Here is a 20,184-nt window from a genome sequence, read left to right on the forward strand (position 1 = left end):
TTGGAGGAAGGTGGTCAAAAGATACAAATTTAGTTATACAATAAGTAAACTAGGGATATATGACTAGTTAGCACTGCTGTATAATATATAGGAAAGTTGTTAAGATAGGTGTTCCTAACAGTTCTCAGTACAAGAATTATTTTTCTTTTTTTATTGTATCTATATGAGATGATGAATGTTAAGTAATGGCAAGCATTTCACAATATACTAGAGGCCCAGTGCACGAATTCGTGCCAGGTGGGGTCTGGCTGGTCCTCCCTGATGGGGGCCCTTTGAGCTGGGCCGGCAGGGGACAGGCCGCAGGTGGTTGGTCAGCTGGCCCCACCCCCAATCAGGGTGTTAGGGGCCAATAGGGGACTGGACCAGCTGGGGGGAGCCGACTGGGGCCCAGATCAGGCTGGCTGGCTGCCACAGTGCAGGTCATAGCCATTGGTCATTCTGGTCGTTCTTGTCACTGGGCTTTTATATATATAGAGGTAAATCAAATCATCGTGCTGTACACCTTAACTTCTACAGTGACGTATGTCAATTATTTCTCAATAAAACTTAAAAAATGAGAAAATTCCAGTGATCTCATAATTCACATAAGTTTGGGATCATAATTAATTATATAGCCCCTAAAATGAATTCATTCCTTTTTTCCATGCCACATTTATTACAGATTATTAAATACAGGGTGGGGTAAAAGTAGGTTTATAGTTGTGAGTACGTGAAAAAGTTTATTAATTATAGTATTATTTTCCACTGTAAACCTACTTTTTGCTCCACCCTGTATAATCTTGTTTATACCAGTCAAGGCCAACTGATCCAGGAGCCTTCCAATCCGGTTACTATTTCCAATTTCATATATATATATATATATATATATATATATATATATATATATATATATATTTATCCTCACCCAAGGATATTTTTCTCATTGATTTTCAGAGAGTGGAAGGGAGGGAAGGGAAAAGGGAAAGAGGGAGAAACATTGATGTGAGACATATTAATTGGTTGCCTCTCACATGTCCCTGGCAAAGGATTTCACCTACAACTCAGATACCTGCCCTTGACCAGGAATTGAACCCAAGACCCTTCAGTGCATGGACCCACACTCTGGGCTCCCATTTCATATTTGCTGAAAGATTGCTGGAAAACTGCAGAATACCACAGAATGGCTAAAGCATTCCAGGATTTAGAAATAGCACTCATACATACACCCTTGATTTAGTTAAATGTAAACAGCACAAGAATAAAGTGTAAATTTAAGTTCCCCACCTGTTTACCTTCTAACCTTTTCCGTCTTGTTTGAGGTAATATTTTAAATCAATTATATCTGATCTTAAAAACCATTTTAAAGCCAAATTTCCTATTACTTATGCAAGAAATGAGTTTATCTTTTGAAATAATAAGCAAGAGTGGGGTAAACTGGACAGGGAATCACCATTTGCATTTTAGCTGAAGAAATTAAGAAAAATTATGCAACTATCCCAAGGTGGTGTCAGCTTGAAAGCAGTAGAGGTAGAACCTTAATCCAAGTTTTCTAGCATTTTTCAGAGAGGTGGGGGAGATCTCCTAACACATAACTATTTTTACAAAGAGAGTTAATTTTGACACCAAACTAGATGGTCTTTGGTCTGCTGGGGTTCCCCTGGCTCACTGAATAATGGAACATGTGAAGAAAACCAACCAGGAGCTGTTATTGTGCAATCCTCCATGGCACTTTATCTACAGTTTTCTATATTATTTGGGGAAGCCTCTAGACCCAAAGGAAGGTAAAACAGTGTTAGTTTAGTATTTGGTTCCTTGCATGAGAAATGTCTTGGAGAAATCAAAATATTGAAACTAATGAATGATATAAGCTTAGGGGCAATTGTTTGCATAAATGCCTTTCTCTCCTGCAGCTGCTCTCCCTCCTCCTTAAGTGGACTGAAGTTGGTACGGATGTGTGCAAGGCCACAGTTGCTCCTTTCCCTGTTTGAGGGCATTATGACATGGTAACTAAGGACACAGGCTCTGGAGGAAGATCTACCTGTTCTCTCCTGGCTCGGATAACAACTTGACATTGGCAGGATTTTTAACTTCTCTGAATCTTGGTTTTCATCAGTAATAAGGTGTGCCTGAGAGTTGTCACAAAATGTACATAGAAATAGTATAAATAGTGCCTGATACTTAGTAAATATTCAACAAATGCTAGGTTTGAGGCTGTTAGGGAATACCTGCTCACTCACAATTCTCATTTCACAGCTGCTGCTGAACATACCCTATATTGCTCATTAAGTATATGCACCCTCCCACCCCCCAAAAAAACCTTCTAAGTTGTTAATATAGGGTACCTTGTCCAAAGCTGCTGGAAGGCCATGTTATTATATATTATTGATTTCAGAGAGGAAGGGAAAGGGAGAGATAGAAACATTAACGATGAGAATCATTGATTGGCTGCTTCCTGCACACCCTCTACTGGGGATTGAGACCACAACCCGGGTATGTGCCCTTGACCACAATCAAACCCAGGACCCTTCAGCCCACAGGCCAATACTCTATCCACTGAGCCAAACCGGCTAGGGCCATGTTATTTCTTACTTGTCTAATTTTCTTTGCATCCATGTTCTTTCTTGATGCCAGAATCTATTCTTTTAAAGATACTCTCATATTATACTCCCCTTTCTCAATTCAATACCAATGAGGAAAAAAATGAGAATGGTAATGTTAACAAATGGAAATGGTAATGTTTAACAAATATATTTTCTCAGTATACGCTGAAAAACGCCACTTGAGCCCTGGCCAGGTGGCTCAGTTAGCTGAAGCATCATCCTATACACCAAAAGGTTTCAGGTTCAATTCCCGGTCAGGGCACAAACTTAGGTTGCAGGTTCAATTCCAGGTCACAGCACATATGGGAGACAACCGATTAATGTTTCTGTTTCTCTAAAAATCAATGAAAACATATACTTGGGTGAGAATTAAAAAAAAAAAAAAGTCACTTTGTAAAACAGACATGTCAAAGTCAAGAGAACTTCAGTTTAGCTTCTGTTTCTCTATAGAGAATGCTCTTTAAGAAGGAAACGTTTATGGTGCACCTAAAAAGCATTGGGTGCTGGGCTAAACATTTTGTACTGGTTATCACATTTAATCTTCACAGCAGACCAAGAGGTAGAAATCCCAATCAGTATTCTAGACATAAAACTAAGGCTCAGGGAAGTAAAGAATTTGTCTAAATTTAGACATTAACTAATAAACAGTGCCAGGATCCAACTCAAATTTGACTACATAAGTCTTTTCACTAAACTACACATCCCCCTAATTATACTGAAAATATCTACATGAGTACTGGTAATTGGGAATATTTCTTGGAGATCATGAAATCACATAACTGCTGAAATATCATAATGCAACAAAATTACATTCAGGGACATTAAGATCAGTATGGTGACCTTTAAGAAATTATGGATAACAGGTGATGGGCAAATTATCTATCTATATAAAATCCTAATATGCAAATAGACCGAACTGAAGAACAACCGAACAACCGGTAGCTATGATGTCACTGACCACCAGGGGGCGCACCTGAAGCAGGTGAGTGGGAGTGCCTGACCAAGGCGGGGAACCGGTCGCCGTCATCAGGGTGAGCCACTGGTGGTTACTGAAAATTCTTTGCTCCCACGTGTCACAGTCCCGCTGGGCACTCGCACCCACTGCTGGTGCTGGCCCCAATTGCTCAGCGCCATCAGCGGGTGTGAGTGGTGGCTACGGCCCTGATTGCCCCTGAGGGCTTCTCCACCTCCCCCTACTCCTGAGGGGTGATTGGGGTAACAGCTGCCGCTCGCACTGCTGCTGGCACCGGCCCCAATCGTTCCACACCATCAGCGGGTGCGAGCGGGGCTGGTGCTGTCAGCACATGGGAGCAGCAGCGGTGGGAGTGGGGCTGCTGGCAGACAGGGAACCAGGGGCCGCGGCGGGAGGGGCCAGGTGGAGGTGCAGAGGATGGGCTGAGACCCACCCCTGTGCCCACCGTAGCCTCGTGGCCCACAGTTCCTTTCAAGGTGCACGAATTTGTGCACTGGCCCCTAGTTTAAAAATAATGCTTAAGACAAGACTGGGAAAGGGAACAAACTGTGCTAGTCAAGTCCAAAGCAAGTGTTGTCAAGTAGTTGCAGGATTAAGTTTATTTTGAATAGTTCCAAGGGGAAGGAAGTTCAGTTACAAGGGGACATCCAAAAATGGAGACAAAATTCAAGGAATAAGGAACAGTTAAAGCTGGGAGCGTGGGACATCAGGGAAGTAGGGAGCTCCCCATCACTGAACGTGCTCATTGATTTCAGTTAAGTATTAGAAGGAAGCATCAGAATAAATTTAGGTCCTCATCTCTCACTGTGGTGGTTGTTAATGGTTACCTTGTCTCCAATCTGATGTTTTACTAGTCTCTCATACATTGTGGAGTGTGGCAAGGTGGTGGGCTTGGCTAATGGGGAAAGGTAGATATTACAGGTAAATAAATGGCAGAGGAAAGGGACAGTTTCTTCTAACCTCTTTCCTGGAAGCCTCAGCTCATTAACTCCTACGACTCAGAACTCAAGACTATAACCCTTACATTACTTCTGTTACAGGTACACAGGCTTTTACAGCTGTTCTAGGAACTAATCACCACTAGCAGCATTACTCTGGAAAATGTATTCCGGATTTCCAATGACTGAGTTACAGATAACCTTACATAACATAATCCATTAAATCAAAACTATGTAAATTTGCATCATTCCCTTTCATCTCCATCTTTTTCCCCCCTCAATGAAATAGGAAGAATTTATTAGTATCAGGCTCAGTTGATGGTGACCTCTATAATGTCTAACAATTTTAAATTTGTGATCAAGTTAATTGGTAGATAAATGACCTAAAGTTTGGACTTCCTAAAATTATCCTCCTCAACCATTGCCAATACAATGCAAGTTGGCATAAAAGGTAAATTTAAATTTGTAGATATTTTCTTTGTTCAAACAGAAAAAAATGACTTTTAAATAATGGAAAAGATAGCTTAGAATTTCCTTCCCCTCACATGATAGATTCAGTGTAAGGACATTTCAAAATTAAACCCCTGTGATTAGAGTTACCCTTGAACTGTCTAACATTATGGTTTCACCATCCAGGAGGCTACTAAAGCCAGCTGGGTGAGGAGAGAGGCAGTCTCAATGACCAGGAGACAGGAAAGCTGCCATGTCATGACTTTGCTGCCACCAAGCAGACAAGCACCCTAACCACATATAAACCCAGTACCAGCGGTAGAAATTGCAACACAAATATATTTCTCATGCAAAATAGGACAAATGATAAATATTTACATAATACAAATAAAGGGCTGAAAATTAAGCTTTCTTCTTTTGGGTACCACTATGATTATGTGATTTCAATGAGGATTAACCACATAACTTGCAACTCTGAAAAACCGTGATGAAGATAGTAGAAAATGTACTTTGGTAGAAACCCAGATGTGTGAAAGATTACTATGAAAACAGAAATGATAGAAGTATATTTTCTTATATATACTAAAGTGAAGACCCAAAAATGGTTTGTTGAAGTAGCTATCAACCAGATGTGAAATTATTTTTCTTTTGCTTTGGTTAAACAGCGTAGGAATGTCAATCAATTTCCCTCCCACTAATAGCATATAAACAGTGACAGCACTACTTTAAGATGGAAAAAACAACTGTTAAGAAAAGAAATAAAATTAATTTTAAACTAAATTAAACATTTTACCAATAAATATGTTTCTTAAAAGGTAGCATCTTCATCCTACAATCTTGGGCGTAACATATACACCATTTAAAAAATAAAATTTCTCCCACAGTAGTAATTATAGGTGTTAATGCAACAAGCTATGAAATGCAATTATTTTAATGGCTCTTAAAAAAAAACACCTAGCAACCAAAAATAAATTTTAAAAGTCAACATTTTTCTAAAATTGTACATTCTAAAATAATTGACTAATGCTTTATTATAGAACATAATTCAAACTATTATTGGTATTTCAATATATTCCTAAATAAATGGTTTAAAAATTTTTCATACACCAAAATTGGAACAGCATTTAAATTCTTACAGCTATGAAAGGCAATCAACTCTACTTAAAACTGTAGCCAGTGATGAAATATACTTCAAAAACATAAACATTTGGTCTGACACTCTTTAATATTGGTTAACAACAGACTGATGTTTCTTGCTGATAGAAGTTATTTTATTCAATGTGCAAAAAAAAAAAAGTGCAACTGTCTACTTTCCTTGAAATACGTAAGACCAACACTTCTATACTATTTACACATTTTAAAGATTTTAAATGTATTAATTTAAGTCACGATATTGCATCTCCTTTATGGATAAATCATGTGCTATAGAGAACCCAAAAGTTTGATAACAGTCTGTTACACAAATGTATCTGAGGACACATACCTGTTCTTGTCATAATTTCAAAATCAACTAAAATGTATTTTGATCTAGGAAATCTTGGAATTATTGCATATGTGAAAACCTTGTCTCTGAGAGCCAGATTCCTAGTCACTGCTTTCTAATCCTCTCAGCACTGGTCCACTCCACTAACCCCACTTAATTTCAGAGTAGTAATGCCCCAAATAAGAGGAATGAAGGAACTCAGCCACCAGATCACCAATATCCCTATGGATTTGTTCAGCCTTGGGGACTTGTAACCACATCTTTTGGGTTAGGTATGGTCAATCAAAATGGATGAAGAAACACTTCAGCAAAGCAACCATTCATTATTTGTCCACAAAAACTGTGAAAAAAAACAGTGATAGAAAATTAATAAATCAATACAAACCTAAGACCATTCTACATTTCCAGGCCTCGTTTTCATATTTGCGCAGTGTTCTTGGTCAACCACCCACCAGTATTTTCTGCATCTACATGAAGTACTTTGAGTTACTAAAAATGCTGTTTTGACCGAAAGTCACATATAATTGTGATTAGGAAATCAATTTACTCAATTATCACTCTGTGCAGTGCATTCACCAGTGCAAGTGCAGAGAGATATTAAAAATTGGGACAGAAGTCTCTCACTTCTGAACTGGACACAGGAGTCCTCAAATTAAAACCATAAAAAGAGAGAAGGGGCAAGACTTACTGGCAACATTAATACTAGACACCAGACAGGACAGTGAAACTGTTTGGTCAGAATCAAGGAACGTTATTTCCTTTAAAAATTTTAAAAATACCTAACCAGGCACTGCCTTAAGTCCAGTGAGTACAATGTTCCATAAGTTTTCAAAAAAAAATAATAATACAGTGACTGGTGTTCATTTATTACAAACAATGCAATCTCAGTCTCCACGGCTCAGGCAAAGTGTTCGTGTCCCATCACCTCTAGCTACAGGCTATTGTTTCCAACTGCTGCTCCGCTTCGGCGGCCATTGCTGCCGCCTGCAACTGTTCTGTCTCGCTTTGGATGGCACTGGGGGTAACCTGCTTCCTTTCACTGTGCATATTGTTCTCGTGCCTTTTCAGATCAGACGCCTTGGCAAATGCCTTGGTGCATGAGCCACACACAAAAGGCTTTTCCCCTCTGTGTCTTCGTTCATGATCTTTGAGGTGGGACTTGTGTTTGAAGGCTTTGTCACACATATGGCATGCAAACGGCCTTTCATTACTGTGAACTCTCTCATGCTTCTTTAGGTCTGGGGCACGAATAAATGATTTTCCACACACCTCACAACTGTAGGGCTTATATCCTGTGTGGATTTTTAGGTGTTCTTTCAGGTGGGCCTGTGTGGTAAAACCTTTTGTACACATTTCGCAAACAAATGGCCTGTCTGCTGTGTGGAGTTTTTCATGCTTCCTTAATCTGCCTTCGTCAGAAAATGTCTTACCACATGCCTGACAGGCAATCTGCTCCCGATGGTGGCCATAAAGTAAATACTCAAACTTCATGTCACTGGCAGCGGTTGTCCAGCCTGGTGTCTGTTCATCCTTCACTTCGCTCATTCCATCATTAAATGTTAAGGCTTGAGGGGTCTGAGACCCCAAGTCTTTTGATTCCGAGGCCTCCATGGATTCTACTTCCTGGCCGTAGCAATTTACTTTTCGAACTTCCTCACTCCCCAGTTCTTTCAAGATCGCTTCCTGAACCCTGAGTGTAGTTGTAGGCGACTTGCCATCCTCCTGACTGGGGGGTGTGCCTTCTACAGTGTCATCAGATGGACTGTCATCTTGATCTCCAATTTCCTCCACATCATCATCCTGAGTGTCAGCAGCATCTCCAATGGGGCGATTTATTTTGAGGCAATATTTAGTTTTTGACTGACCATTATTTTCATCAGGACTAGATACATCACGCTTCTGAGAACAGAGTTTATCCAAAAATCGGATACCAAGAATCTGACCTGATGACATCATTAAGTTAACATCTTCTTTTTTCACAGAAATCTTTGCTGTGTACATGTAGTTCAGGACCTCTTCAAATATATCAGAACGAAGAAAATCTATTTCTATTACGGAAGAGCTATCAACCTCAAGCTTCTTAAAAAGCTTTTTAAAGTAGGTGCTGCAGGCGGCAAGAACACATCTGTGTGCTCTGAATTTCACATCTTCAACCACAATAGCAATATCACAAAATTCCCCTTCCAGGCGCTGTTCATTTAGTGTTTTCAGAAACAGAGTTTTATGATCATCGTCATTATATTTAATGGTTTCAGACATACTGATGAAAAACTCCTACAAAAAATTTTTAAAAAGAAAGTTTGATAATTATGAACGACATTTTTCCACACAGAAAATACAGGTAGATTTTCATTTTCTAATCAATTTTTGGTACCTAACAATTTCAGAAAGTCATTAAGAGTGGTTCAAGAGTATGAGTAGGAAAAGACATCCCAACTTAGGGATTTCCAAATTGTTATTTCTATTTATCTTCAGTTTACTAAGTATTTGCCTAGTTATAATGATAGCCAACTTTTACTGAGCACATAATACATGCCAAGTACTGTTCTATGTGCTTTCCATCTCTTCGCAAATGTAAAGATCAAATAAACCTATGAGATAGGTATTACTATCTCCATTTCAGAGATGATGTTGGGAACCTGCCCAATATTGTAGTTATTTAGTGGAGAGCTGGGACTTAAATACAGGCAATCTAGCTCCAAAACCTGTGCTTCCTGACAAGTAGAGTTAATAAAGGCAAATAACTCAGTTTCAAGGTTTGAAAAACAGTTCTGAGGCAAGCATCCATCAGTCATGTATGTTGTGTATAGTCTAATTTCAGAGAGATTCAGTAAAATAACTAACAGTGTTCAATGTTCTACTTCCTAGACAGAACTGACAAGTCACTGTAGCAGAACTAGAAAGGGATATCATTGCCAAAATATTCCATTTGGTGTTGTCTTCTAGCTTTTCCACACTAGTTTTGGGCCACTTCTGAATGAGGGTTAAGGTTTAATATGACCCTCAAAATGAGCAGTTTCATTCCCTCTCGATGCCAATCTATCTGCCATCCAGGCAAAAACGTCATCAAGATGGATGTACTTGACAAGTGCTGCAAGTATTTTACAAGCAAAAGGAATTTAAAACTGGCACAAAAGACATCTGTCATAATGTCATAGAAAATGACCTTTTTATAACGTATTCTATGTTTTCTTTTAAAAATATTGTTTGCCTTTCATTCAGCAAGTATAAATGGGGGAGAAAGAGAAGTGCGAACACATAGTTTATGTGTGTGTGTGTGTGTGTGTGTAACACACACACACACACACACACACACGTGTATATATTTCTTAAAGCAAATACCAAACCATATATTCAAGATTTAATATCCAAAGTTATAGTTACCATGAACAACTCAGGCTATTGTCTTAATGCTTGAAACACTAAATTCTTCAGATCAGAATAACTGATCAGGGGCGTGCCAGTCCTACAAGAGAAAAGGACACACAAGAATAAGATAGAATCTTCTCCTACCCCAAATTCTAAATAAGAATATTTTTAAAAAATAAACTTTCCTTTCTTGTCCTGCCACTTGCACATGTACCCATTTTCAGGTTGGGAACAGAGAGGAGGGTGGCTGGCAGCATCAGGTCCGGCTCTGAGCAGACTTGAAGCAGAACAGGTAAGGGCTGCAACACGGAGGGGCTGTGCGCAGAGTATGCGTTGGAAAGCCACTAAAGAATTTCTCCTCACAAAGACCATTTATAGATGTTGATAGCTACACAGATATCAGAAACAGCCAGAAAGTGCCCCTTCCCCCCACCATTTCCTGCTAGGTATGTGGCCCTCCACATTTTTCTCTAGGCTCATACAGAGTGTATATGTATATATGCATTTATAAATACAGAGAAAGTTATAGAAGCTCATATACCCAACAGTTAACATTGGAGGAAAGGGAACAGTAGCTGGTTTCTTCTATGCATGTTTTGTACAATGTAGCACACATCATTTAAGCTACACTGGTCTTTAAGCCTGTATTTGAGAAATTCAGGTGTTTTCACCTGTATCCCTACAGAGAAGCTCAAAGAATTCCAGCTTTTTATTTTAAAATATATTTTTATTGATTTCAGAGAGAGAGAGAGAGAGAAACATCAATGATGAGAAAGAATCTTTGATTGGCTACCTCCTACTAGGGATTGAGCCTGCAACCTGGACATGTGCCTTGACTGGAATCGAACCCGGGACCTTTCAGTCCGCAGGCCGATGCTCTATTCACTAAGCCAAACCAGGTAGGGCAGAAGTCTAGCTTTTTAATTTTAAGTCTTACCAGAGGGACTCCATCCTGCAGACCAATGTCCTGAAAAATACAAAAAGTTTCTTCTACCGAACAGTGATCACTCAGACTTTAATGTGGTAAGACCAAGGGACTGGGCTGCAATAGTCTGACCCAAAAACTGTGGTGCAAGACACAAACCAAGAGACCCAAATCCTGCAAACTATCAAAAAGTTCCCAAAAGCAAAACACAGCAACCAGGGTGAGGGTTGGGCAAAATTAGTTCTAGGGATGCTTCTTTGTTCCTTAAATGGAACCTGGTCTGTAGTCACCCCCAAAAGGTGGCCAGGCCAAACTTCTACCAGGTCACACTTCTTACTGCTGCCACTACCTTTATCCTCTGGCTCGTGGGATAAAGGGCATGGACTAGGTAGGGAGAGGAGTGGCCATACACATCAGTGTGCTGATGCCCGCCCCCCACCCCCTTTTCTTTTCTTTTTTTTTGGCTAGTCTGTTATTTGGCCTTCTCTCTCTCTCTGGGCCACTTTTTTCCATTGAGATGTTCCAATGGCTAAGTTCAGGTGAGTCAAACTGGAAGATACCCATTGCCAGTATGTGTAGGCGGTGAGACCTGTAGCCCTAACTGCACTTCCATAACAAAGCTGCCCTTTTAAGAAGATTCTCCAAATCCTTGGCGCGCCGAGGGCCCTTACAGAACAGGGAGCGGGAGCTCTAGCAAAGCCAAACTTACATAAGTAGCGGCAGCCGCCTCCCTACCCCTGAACAGCCGCGACAATGGCGGCGGCCCGACTTCCCTGTCCAAAGCTCGCCACTTCGAGAAGGGGAGAAAGAGAACAGAGCGCAAGAGCCATCGAGGAGCCTGCCGACTTTCTCCAAGCCACGCTCTCATCTCTTGCTGTCTGGGAGGTGGGGGGCTGGACAAGGCCGTTTGTATTCCTTCGCCAACAAAAGCTCTGGCCCGGGAGCCGGGAGGTGAAGGGGCCACCTTCCCTCTCATCGTCGGGCTTCCCGCGCGGGCTGCAGGCCTCGGCTCCGAGCGCGGGAGGCAGAGCCCGCGGCGGTCCCGGCAGCGGCGAGCGGGAGCGGGCGTGTGGCCGGTCTCCGCAGCCCCGCGCCGCGCCGCGCCCCGTACCGCCCGCGAGCCCCGAGCTCGCGCCCCGCGCACTCCCCGGCCGGCTCGCGCCGGGCCCTCCCCCGCCCTCCCGCGGCCGGGGGCGGGGGCGGCGCGCGGCCGGCTTCCCGAGCTCGGCGGGCGCACCCGGGAGTGCGAGCGCGAGGGTCCCGGCCCCCTCCGCAGGCAGCGGGGGGAGGTGCGGCGGGGTCCCCGGCTCAGAGGGGCGGCGCCCGGCGGGCCGCACTCGGCGCCGGGCTCGGGCCGTCTCCGCCCTCACCGCGGAGCACTGCGGAGGTGCGAGCGAGGACGGCCATGAACTCCGCCGCCAGGCTCGGCGAGCGCGCGCGCGCGGGGCCGCCCGGCTGCTGTCCCAGCTAGCTCGCCGCCTGCGCAGCCCCCAGAACGCCTGGTCCAGCCCCGGCCCACGCCCGTCCCCGCTCGCACCGCGCCGCCGCCGGCCGCCCGCACATCCTGGAGCTGGCTGGTGCCCCAGAGCACGGCGAGAGCGCGCTTCCGGGCCGCCCCGCCAGCCGCCCGCCGCCCCCGTGCCCGCCTCGCGGATGGTCCGGGCCCCTTCCGCACCCCCGGCCCGCGCTTACCTGCAGCCTGGCACAGCCACAGACACTCGCCGTGGGCTCCCCACGCTCGCTGCACGCAGGCCGGGGACGGGATGGACGCGGGGCGCGGGGGCACGGTGGGTGGCAGTGTGTTTTGGATTTTTTTTTTTTTTTTTAGAGTTTGGGGAGAGGGCGGGGTGGGGGGGAACCGTGCACGTCCCTGATGGTAGCAGCCCTCCTCCAGCACGAGCACAGAATGTCTAGCCGGCCTTGAAAACCCCCACCGGCACCCCCCCCCTTCCCGTGCATGCGCGGTGCGGGCTAGGGGGAAGGCGCGCCGCCGGCTTGCGCAGGCACGGAACCAGACCGGGCCTCTAAATTGGCGAGCCCGGAAAGGGTTAATCCGGGACCTTGCGACGCTTTCGTTGGAGTCTACGGGGCCGCCCCGGAGGGCCCTGGCCTGCGCACGCGCGCGCACGCGCGCGACTTGGGGCGCGCGGAGCCCGCGCGCGGGAGAAGGGGAGGGCGGGACAGGGGCGGGGCTTCGGGAGCAGAGGAGCGTATGCACGAGCGCGGCTCCCGGGCACCCGCCCCGCCTGGAGCTCCCGCCTTCCGCTCCGACACGAGCTCCCGCCGGCTCCCAGCGCCAGGACAGCGCCGGGGACGCGGGAACCCGGCGTTCCCGTGCGTGTGTGTATGCTCGTGCGTGGGGCAGTGCAGCCCTCGGGCGCGCGCAGGCCGGCGCTGCGGCTGCGGGCTTCGCCCTCGGCTAGGGGGCGAACGCCCAGGGCACCCTAGCCCTCCGCGCACACGGGCAGACACGGAGGCGCGCGCGCCCGGGCGTTGGGTCCTGGCTGTCGTCGCTGCTGGGTTATGTATTTCGGGAAATGGTAGGCAGGCGCTCAATAAACGTTTGCAGAACAAATGAAAAATATGACCTTTCATATTGGTTGTAAGGGTGTATCGCAGTCACCCGGGAGAAAGCGATCACCCCTAAAGCTCTGTATCCAGCCAAGCCCGCGCCCACCTTCCAGCAGCTACCCGGACACTCAAGGCAAAATCCATGGTGCTGGAGGCCCTAGCGCAACTAGCAGTGCTGAGCCTGGACTGCATTGCATTTGCAGCTCCCTCGGAGGGCTCTAAGAACGCAGGGCTATTCCTATATCCAAGTTCAGCAAAGTAATGGCTCCATTGCTGTTGAAACCATGTGTCCTCTCCCCCCCCCCCCCCCTCCAGGTGGTGGCTGGGCTGTGCCCGGCATTGAGACCTGGGAAGTGCCCCCGGCTCCCGCGTTTTCTGCTCACCTAAATACTGGAAGCATCTCCTTAGCTTATGCTGCTTTATCACCATCATTTTAACAGCGTTTCAGAAAAAACACGTGTGATTTAACATGTAAAAATTAGAGTAGGACCTTCCCCCAGGGCTTGCGTGAATAATACGAGATAAGGCTTGTTACAGAAACGTAAAGATTTACGAAATGATGTTATGATTGCTGTATTCTAAAGAAATTCTATTTGGCCTCAGCTGATTTTGTAATATTAACTGACAAGTTTCAATGTTCCACAAGTTGTTTTTATACACATTTTCTTTGATATTCACGGAGGTTAGTAGGTGTATTGAACGATAGAACAGACATATCCACTTCAAATATTGGGTACATTTGTTTAACTTCTCTAAACCTCAGCTTCGTATTCTCTGAGATGAAGATAAGGGCAGTTGTGCGGATTAAATAAAATAATGCTTCTGTAAGTGCTTAGTTCAAACATTAGCTGGGTGGGGTTAAATGACCTGCTCACTCTGCATAGATGGTTGACTTAGTGGTAGGAGCAGAACGACAAAATTTATGTTCATAGTTGGTACCTTTGTGGTCGTGTTCCCTCTGAACCTATTTATTTCAGTCCTGTCTATATTTTGTGTTCATATAGTGGGGATAACATATCATAGTGTTATGTTATCAAGCAATAAAACTGTCATTGCATTTAGCAGTGTAAGGACATGACTAGCACTTAGTTATGGTTCACTGCCTGCTGCTGCTCCCCCTTCTCCCATACCGCATAATGGCACAGGTTTATATACTCTTCCTGCATATCTCTATTATCTGCCTATTATGTAAACAGCCTTATTGCATATAGCTAGTGAAGTCTCCCCGGGATTTGATTAATCTGATTAAATTAAAACAGTTCAGAAGAGTTCTCAAGCACTAGAATGCATTTCTCAAGTGACAGGTTCCTGACATCTTGGTTTTGCATCTATTAACCTCCTTCTCATGTGTTTTATGCTCATGAAACATAAGGTCTTCCTGGACAAGTCTTGCTTCAGGAGGATCCTGGGGGTGAGTCTAAATTAAAGGGATGACTCCACAGGAAGGAGGAGAGAGGGGTGAGGAACCACAAAGAAAGGGCTTGACCCTGACCTGGCACCTTGCCGGGTCACCAGCGTTAACCCAGCACTAGGCAGCATCCTTTAGCCATAAATAAATATTGTCTGACAGATAAGTGACAGCCTACAAGTTAATACCACAGAGAGGTATAAGGGAAACATTAAAAAAATCTGCATAACTGGATAAAAATAGTACTTACCTCATAGGGTTAATTACCCATAGGGTTAATTAACTCCATGCATAGTTCTGAGTATTCATTTTGTCCCAGGCATATAGGCACTGTGGGTACAGCAGAGAATAAACATACAAATATTCTCACCTGGGAGGCAGACAAGAAGCAAATACATAATTTAAATATATATTATGTCAAGTGATAAGTGCAATGGAGAAAAATATAGCAGGGGAAGGAAATAGGAAGACTGGAAATATGGCTGCGCAATTTGAAATAGAGCCATTTGAGAAGGTAGCATTTAAACAAAGACCGGAAGGAGGCTATGGGGCCAGTCGGGAAGATCGTGATGAGAGAAGCCCTCTAGGGCAGTGGTCGAAAAACTGCGGCTCGTGAGCTGTGGTTTTCGGCTCTGTTGACTAATGAGTTTGCCGACCACTGCTCTAGGGGCAAAAGAACAGCAAACACAAAGGTCCTGTAGCAGAAGCGTCCCTTTGTGTTGAAGAAACAGCAAAGACGCGCAGAAGAAAGGCATATCAAGAAGACACCTCCCCAGTGCCACTCAGCATCAACCTAGATGGGACATGACAGTGTAACAGTTTCTGTTTTCTACTGCGAAACTATGTTTATGTTTTTTGAAAATGAAATGCCCAACACACTCTAACAATGATTTTATACATTTTTGGACAAATTTTAGCATGGTTTAAGGGATTCCTGGAATTCTAATCTTCAAAGAATAAGGGGGAGTGACAGAGGTGGGGAGACAGAGGGGGTGGAACATGAGTTATACAGTAAAATGACCTGAGAGTCACAGCTAGGGAATTTTGTAGAGAAAGGAGAGGGAAGGTTTTGAAAGGGGAGGAGGACACTTGCTCCATTCCCGGAAGGAGTAAAAGCAGGCACACTGGAGAGGGGTACAGGGAGTAATGTTCTCCTGGGAGGGCCAGGATTCCGGTAGACCCCTGAGAGGAGTCCTTGTCAACCCTGGCTCTACATAGTAACCCCCCGGGGAGCATTAACGATGCTGGCCCTGGAGTCCCACCCGCAGAGATCCTGATTAATTGCTTTGGAGTGTGGCCCAAGTTATCAGATACAACAGCTAGCTCCCCAGGTGATTTTAAGGTACAGCCCTTGTTGAAAACCACTGCCTTACAGCAAGAAGGTGAGGGGACCTTTCTGGGACATTTGAGGTGTTGAGAGATATACATAAAATGATACCTTTAAGGTTAAAAATGGAACTCCCATTTGACCCAGTGATCCCACTTCTAGGACTATATCCCAAGAAACCAGAAACACCAATCAGAAAGGATATATGCACCCCTATGTTCATAGCAGCACAATTTACAATAGCTAAGATTTGGAAATAGCCTAAGTGCCCATCAGCAGATGTGTGGATTAAAAAACTATGGTACAGCTACACAATGGAATACCATGCTGCTATAAAAAAGAAGGAACTTTTACAGCATGGATGGAACTGGAGAGCATTATGCTAAGTGAAATAAGCCAGTCAGAGAAAGATAAATATCACATGATCTCACTCATATGTGGGATATTATGATGAATGTAATTTGATGAACAAGAATAGATCCAGAGACAAATGGTAAGGGCGCGCGCGGGGGGGGGGGGGGGGCATTAGAGAATAACTAAAGGACTTGTATGCGTGCATATTAGCATAACCAATGGACACAGACACTGGGGCGGTGGGGGCTTGCCCAGGGTGGGAATGGCTGGGGGAGAGGGTCAATTGGGGGAAAAGGAGACATATGTAAAACTTTAGACAATAAAATAAATAAATTTAAAAAATGATACCTTTAAGATAGTAACACAATTTCTGATGTATAGTCAGAGATTGACTTCCTTCTTCAGACTCCAATGCTTAAATACTGGCCTAAGAAGGTGACATTTTTCTGCAGGATGGGATCTTGGGTGACATTTGTTCTATAGAATGGGATCAAATGGATAAGAACAGCTCAGCAGAATTCTTTATTGCATCAGATGATATCTTTATAGAAATCCTCCATCTTTCCATGGTCATTCCAAAGTTCTATCTAGAAATTAGCCCTTCCTTATCTTCGTTCATGCTTTAAAAATTAGTCTATAGATGAGGGCATAGTAAGTACAAGATTCATTCTCTCCTTATAATTAGTTTGAGAATCAAGTAGATTTGTCTGCATAACTAGCCAGAAAATTGGACCTATATTTCACTTTTCTGGGGGGATGAATAAGCAAAGCATGAACTTCAGCCAGTTAATTTTAGGGGCGACTATATTTAAACTGTCGAATAATAAAAGTAACAGATGACCCTAAATATTACACGACTATCTTTATGATTAGGGTACAAGCTAATATATTTTCCTAAACTTATCTGTTATTAATAGAAGTTATAGTCTCAATCTCCAGCTAAAAGAGAAACAATTCAACAAGAGTTCCAAGAAATTCATAAAGACACATAGATCTTTTCAGAGCTAATATTTAAACCACTTAACTAGAAAAAGAAATGATCAAATTATGTCATCAGCTTCTCATTATGTCTTCAATATCGTAATAAAACTGTTTATATTTCTAAACAGATCTTTTTGGAAAATTCTATATTGGCATAACTCAGCTATTGCACTTTGCCTTATTGCACTTCATAGATGTTGCTTTCTTTTTTTTTTCCTTTACAAATTGAAGGCAAGACCATTTACCCTATGACCCACTTTATTGCTGCACTTTCTTTTTTGTGGTGGTCTAGAACTGAACCCACAATATCTCCAAGGTATGCCCATACTATATTTATTTTGAAAAAGTTATTTATAAAATTTTATTGTTTGCAAAATGGTGTTTAGAATAATTTAAATGAATACTCAAAGGGGAAATGTGCAAGTAAAAAATAAATAATTTTAAAAAGTAGAGCAGTTAGGTATGCTCACATTTCTTATCCAAGGGAGCTCTACATTTCAAATTTCCCATCCCAGGAAGGTATATATTGACTAATATGTTAGTCTGACCTCTGCAGAGGATACTATAAGCCAGACTAGAGTAGTGTTTCACAAAAAAAAAGGGGGTAACTATATTTGAAGTTTCTAACTATTTTTCAGTAAACCTTTAATTTTGGAATAATTTTAGATTTATGGAAAAGTTGCAAAAATAGTACCCAGTGCTCCTGTGTACCCCTCCACCCGGTTTCCCATGGTTAACATCTTGCATTACTGTGGTACATGTATCCACACTAAAAAACTGACATTGGTGCATTACTATGAACTAAACTGCAGACTGCTTTTGGATGTCATCAGCTTTTCCATTACTGTTCTCTGCTCCAGGACCCAAGGCAGGGTCCCACACTGCATTTAGCTGTCATGTCTCCCAGTCTCTTCTGGTCTGTGACAGCTTCTCAGCCTTCCCTTGGGTTCCTGGAGTCGTACTGGCCTGGTATCCTGAAGAATATTTTTCCAACCTGGGTTTGTCTGATGTTTTTCTCATGATTACACTGGGGCTATGGGATTTTGGAAAGACGGCCACAGAGATGAAGTGCCCTTCTCGTCATATCATCTAACTATTTTAAAGTCACTAAATTTGAACTAGATAAACTCTAAAACCCTTTCCAGTTCTAAAGTGCAATGATCATATCTTTCATAGAGCCTGCTATTTTTCAAAGTGAAGACATATATTCCAATTTTATAAATTTTGGTCTATAATTTCAGGCAGGAAAGACCGCATAACCAACACATCAGCTGCAGAAGATTCACCTTATACTTTTGTCACAAGCGATGTGCTCCGTATGGATCTCTAGCATTTATAGGTTTATGACAGATTTGACCAGTCCACTAACTATCCCTATCGTTAGCTAAACTTACCCATTGGAGGTAAAGATATCAGTAGGACAACCATATTTTTAAATAAAAGAAAACAAATAAAAAAGCAAAATTTAAAAAGTAGGAGTGTATTCAATTATGGGGATAGCAAGAATAAGGAAGACGCTTCTAGTTCTAGGCATCCATGATTCCTTGTGTGAGAACGGGAAGAAAAGTTGAAGAAGAAAGATGGATAAAGAGAGGAGAGGAGAAAGAAGAGGAAACTGCTGGTGAGCAGGCCAACCATTTTATTAAAGTGGTTTGCTTTATTTTCTTTTATGATCCCTCAATATTATATTTATAGAGCAATTGGGACTTACCAGATTTGGAAATTAATATTAAAATGATTTCATAGTGAATATAGTACTAAATACACCCAATGTTGACACTAAAAACCAACATTACATTTGCTTTGCATTTGTATGATGCTTATACATTCATTATTCTATTTGATCTTTGCAGTAGCCCTGTACATTTCCATTTGAGAAGGGAGGAATAGAGGGCTAGGTAAATTGTTACAGGATTTGAAATACAGAAGCCCCCTTTTTATGGGTTTACATACTCCTTTGACAGATGAGAAGACAGATACCTTGAGATGTTAAAACTAGCACTCATAGCTAGTTGGTGGTAGAGCATGGTAATAATCTCTGCTCATCTAGTCCTCCAGGCCTGCTGGCGGGCTTCTTTGGAGTAAACAGCGAGTGCCTGCACAGTACTTTTCATGAATCAGGAATTGTTCTAAGCACTTCAGCTACATTAACTCATTTATCCTCACAACACCCTATGAGGTAGGTCTCCCCATTTACAAGTGATGTAACTGGAGCACATAGACATAAACAATTTCCCCAATGTCATACTGCTAGCAAATGGCAGGCTAAAGATTTGAACCCAGATTGTCTTGCTCCAATGTCTATTAACCACCAACTGCCCTAACTCAAATGATGACTTCCTTGCCTCTTAATTTCATTTTTTTTAAATGAATAGAACACTTTAGATTGTTGTTATTGTCTCAAGAACTCATAAGAGCCTCACACTGGTAGGTGTAAAATCAACAGGGAGGAGATTTTCCCAAGCTGAGATGAAATAATATTGCTCTCTGGGGACAGTTCGTGCAGCTTCCTTACGCGGGTCCCTTCCACATCTGCCTTCACAGGGCATTGAAAAGAGGATCCTGCTTCAACCAGCCACTCACTCCACAGTACATACTGAGCCTCTACTATGCATAACGGATTGAGAATATAGTCATGAGCAAGACAGACACAATCCTGCTCTCAAGGAGATTATAATTTAGTTATGGTGGGAGGTGGGGAATTTGGGATGATAGAGGTAAATTTTTCTCACAATATCAGAGCAAAGGGATCAGTTGTGGAAAACAAAAGACATAGCAGATCATAACTATGAGTAAAGTCATCCCCAATAACTGATAAGCACACAA

General features: G+C 43.1%; 1 protein-coding gene across 7 annotated transcripts; it reads right to left on the minus strand.

The window, feature by feature from the left end:
- Positions 1–2,349: 2,349 nt before the first annotated feature.
- Positions 2,350–12,753, minus strand: ZBTB14 (zinc finger and BTB domain containing 14). Of its 7 annotated transcripts, none has more exons than XM_079784824.1 (5): positions 12,410–12,753; positions 10,730–10,759; positions 9,976–10,107; positions 9,808–9,887; positions 2,350–8,697 (listed from the first exon to the last, which is right to left on the minus strand). In XM_079784824.1, exons 4-5 carry the CDS (start codon positions 9,808–9,810, stop codon positions 7,351–7,353), a joined length of 1,350 nt encoding a protein of 449 aa, XP_079640950.1. In that variant the 5' UTR covers positions 9,811–9,887; positions 9,976–10,107; positions 10,730–10,759; positions 12,410–12,753; the 3' UTR covers positions 2,350–7,350. The 7 variants fall into 7 exon arrangements, with proteins under 7 accessions (XP_079640950.1, XP_079640948.1, XP_079640949.1 ...); XM_079784822.1 differs by lacking the exon at positions 12,410–12,753 and adding an exon at positions 12,255–12,269; XM_079784823.1 differs by lacking the exon at positions 12,410–12,753 and adding an exon at positions 11,427–11,860.
- Between the last annotated feature and the right edge of the window lie 7,431 nt (positions 12,754–20,184).

Source organism: Cnephaeus nilssonii, assembly GCF_951640355.1.
Source record: "Cnephaeus nilssonii genome assembly, chromosome: 11".
NCBI classification, from domain to species: domain Eukaryota; kingdom Metazoa; phylum Chordata; class Mammalia; order Chiroptera; family Vespertilionidae; genus Cnephaeus; species Cnephaeus nilssonii.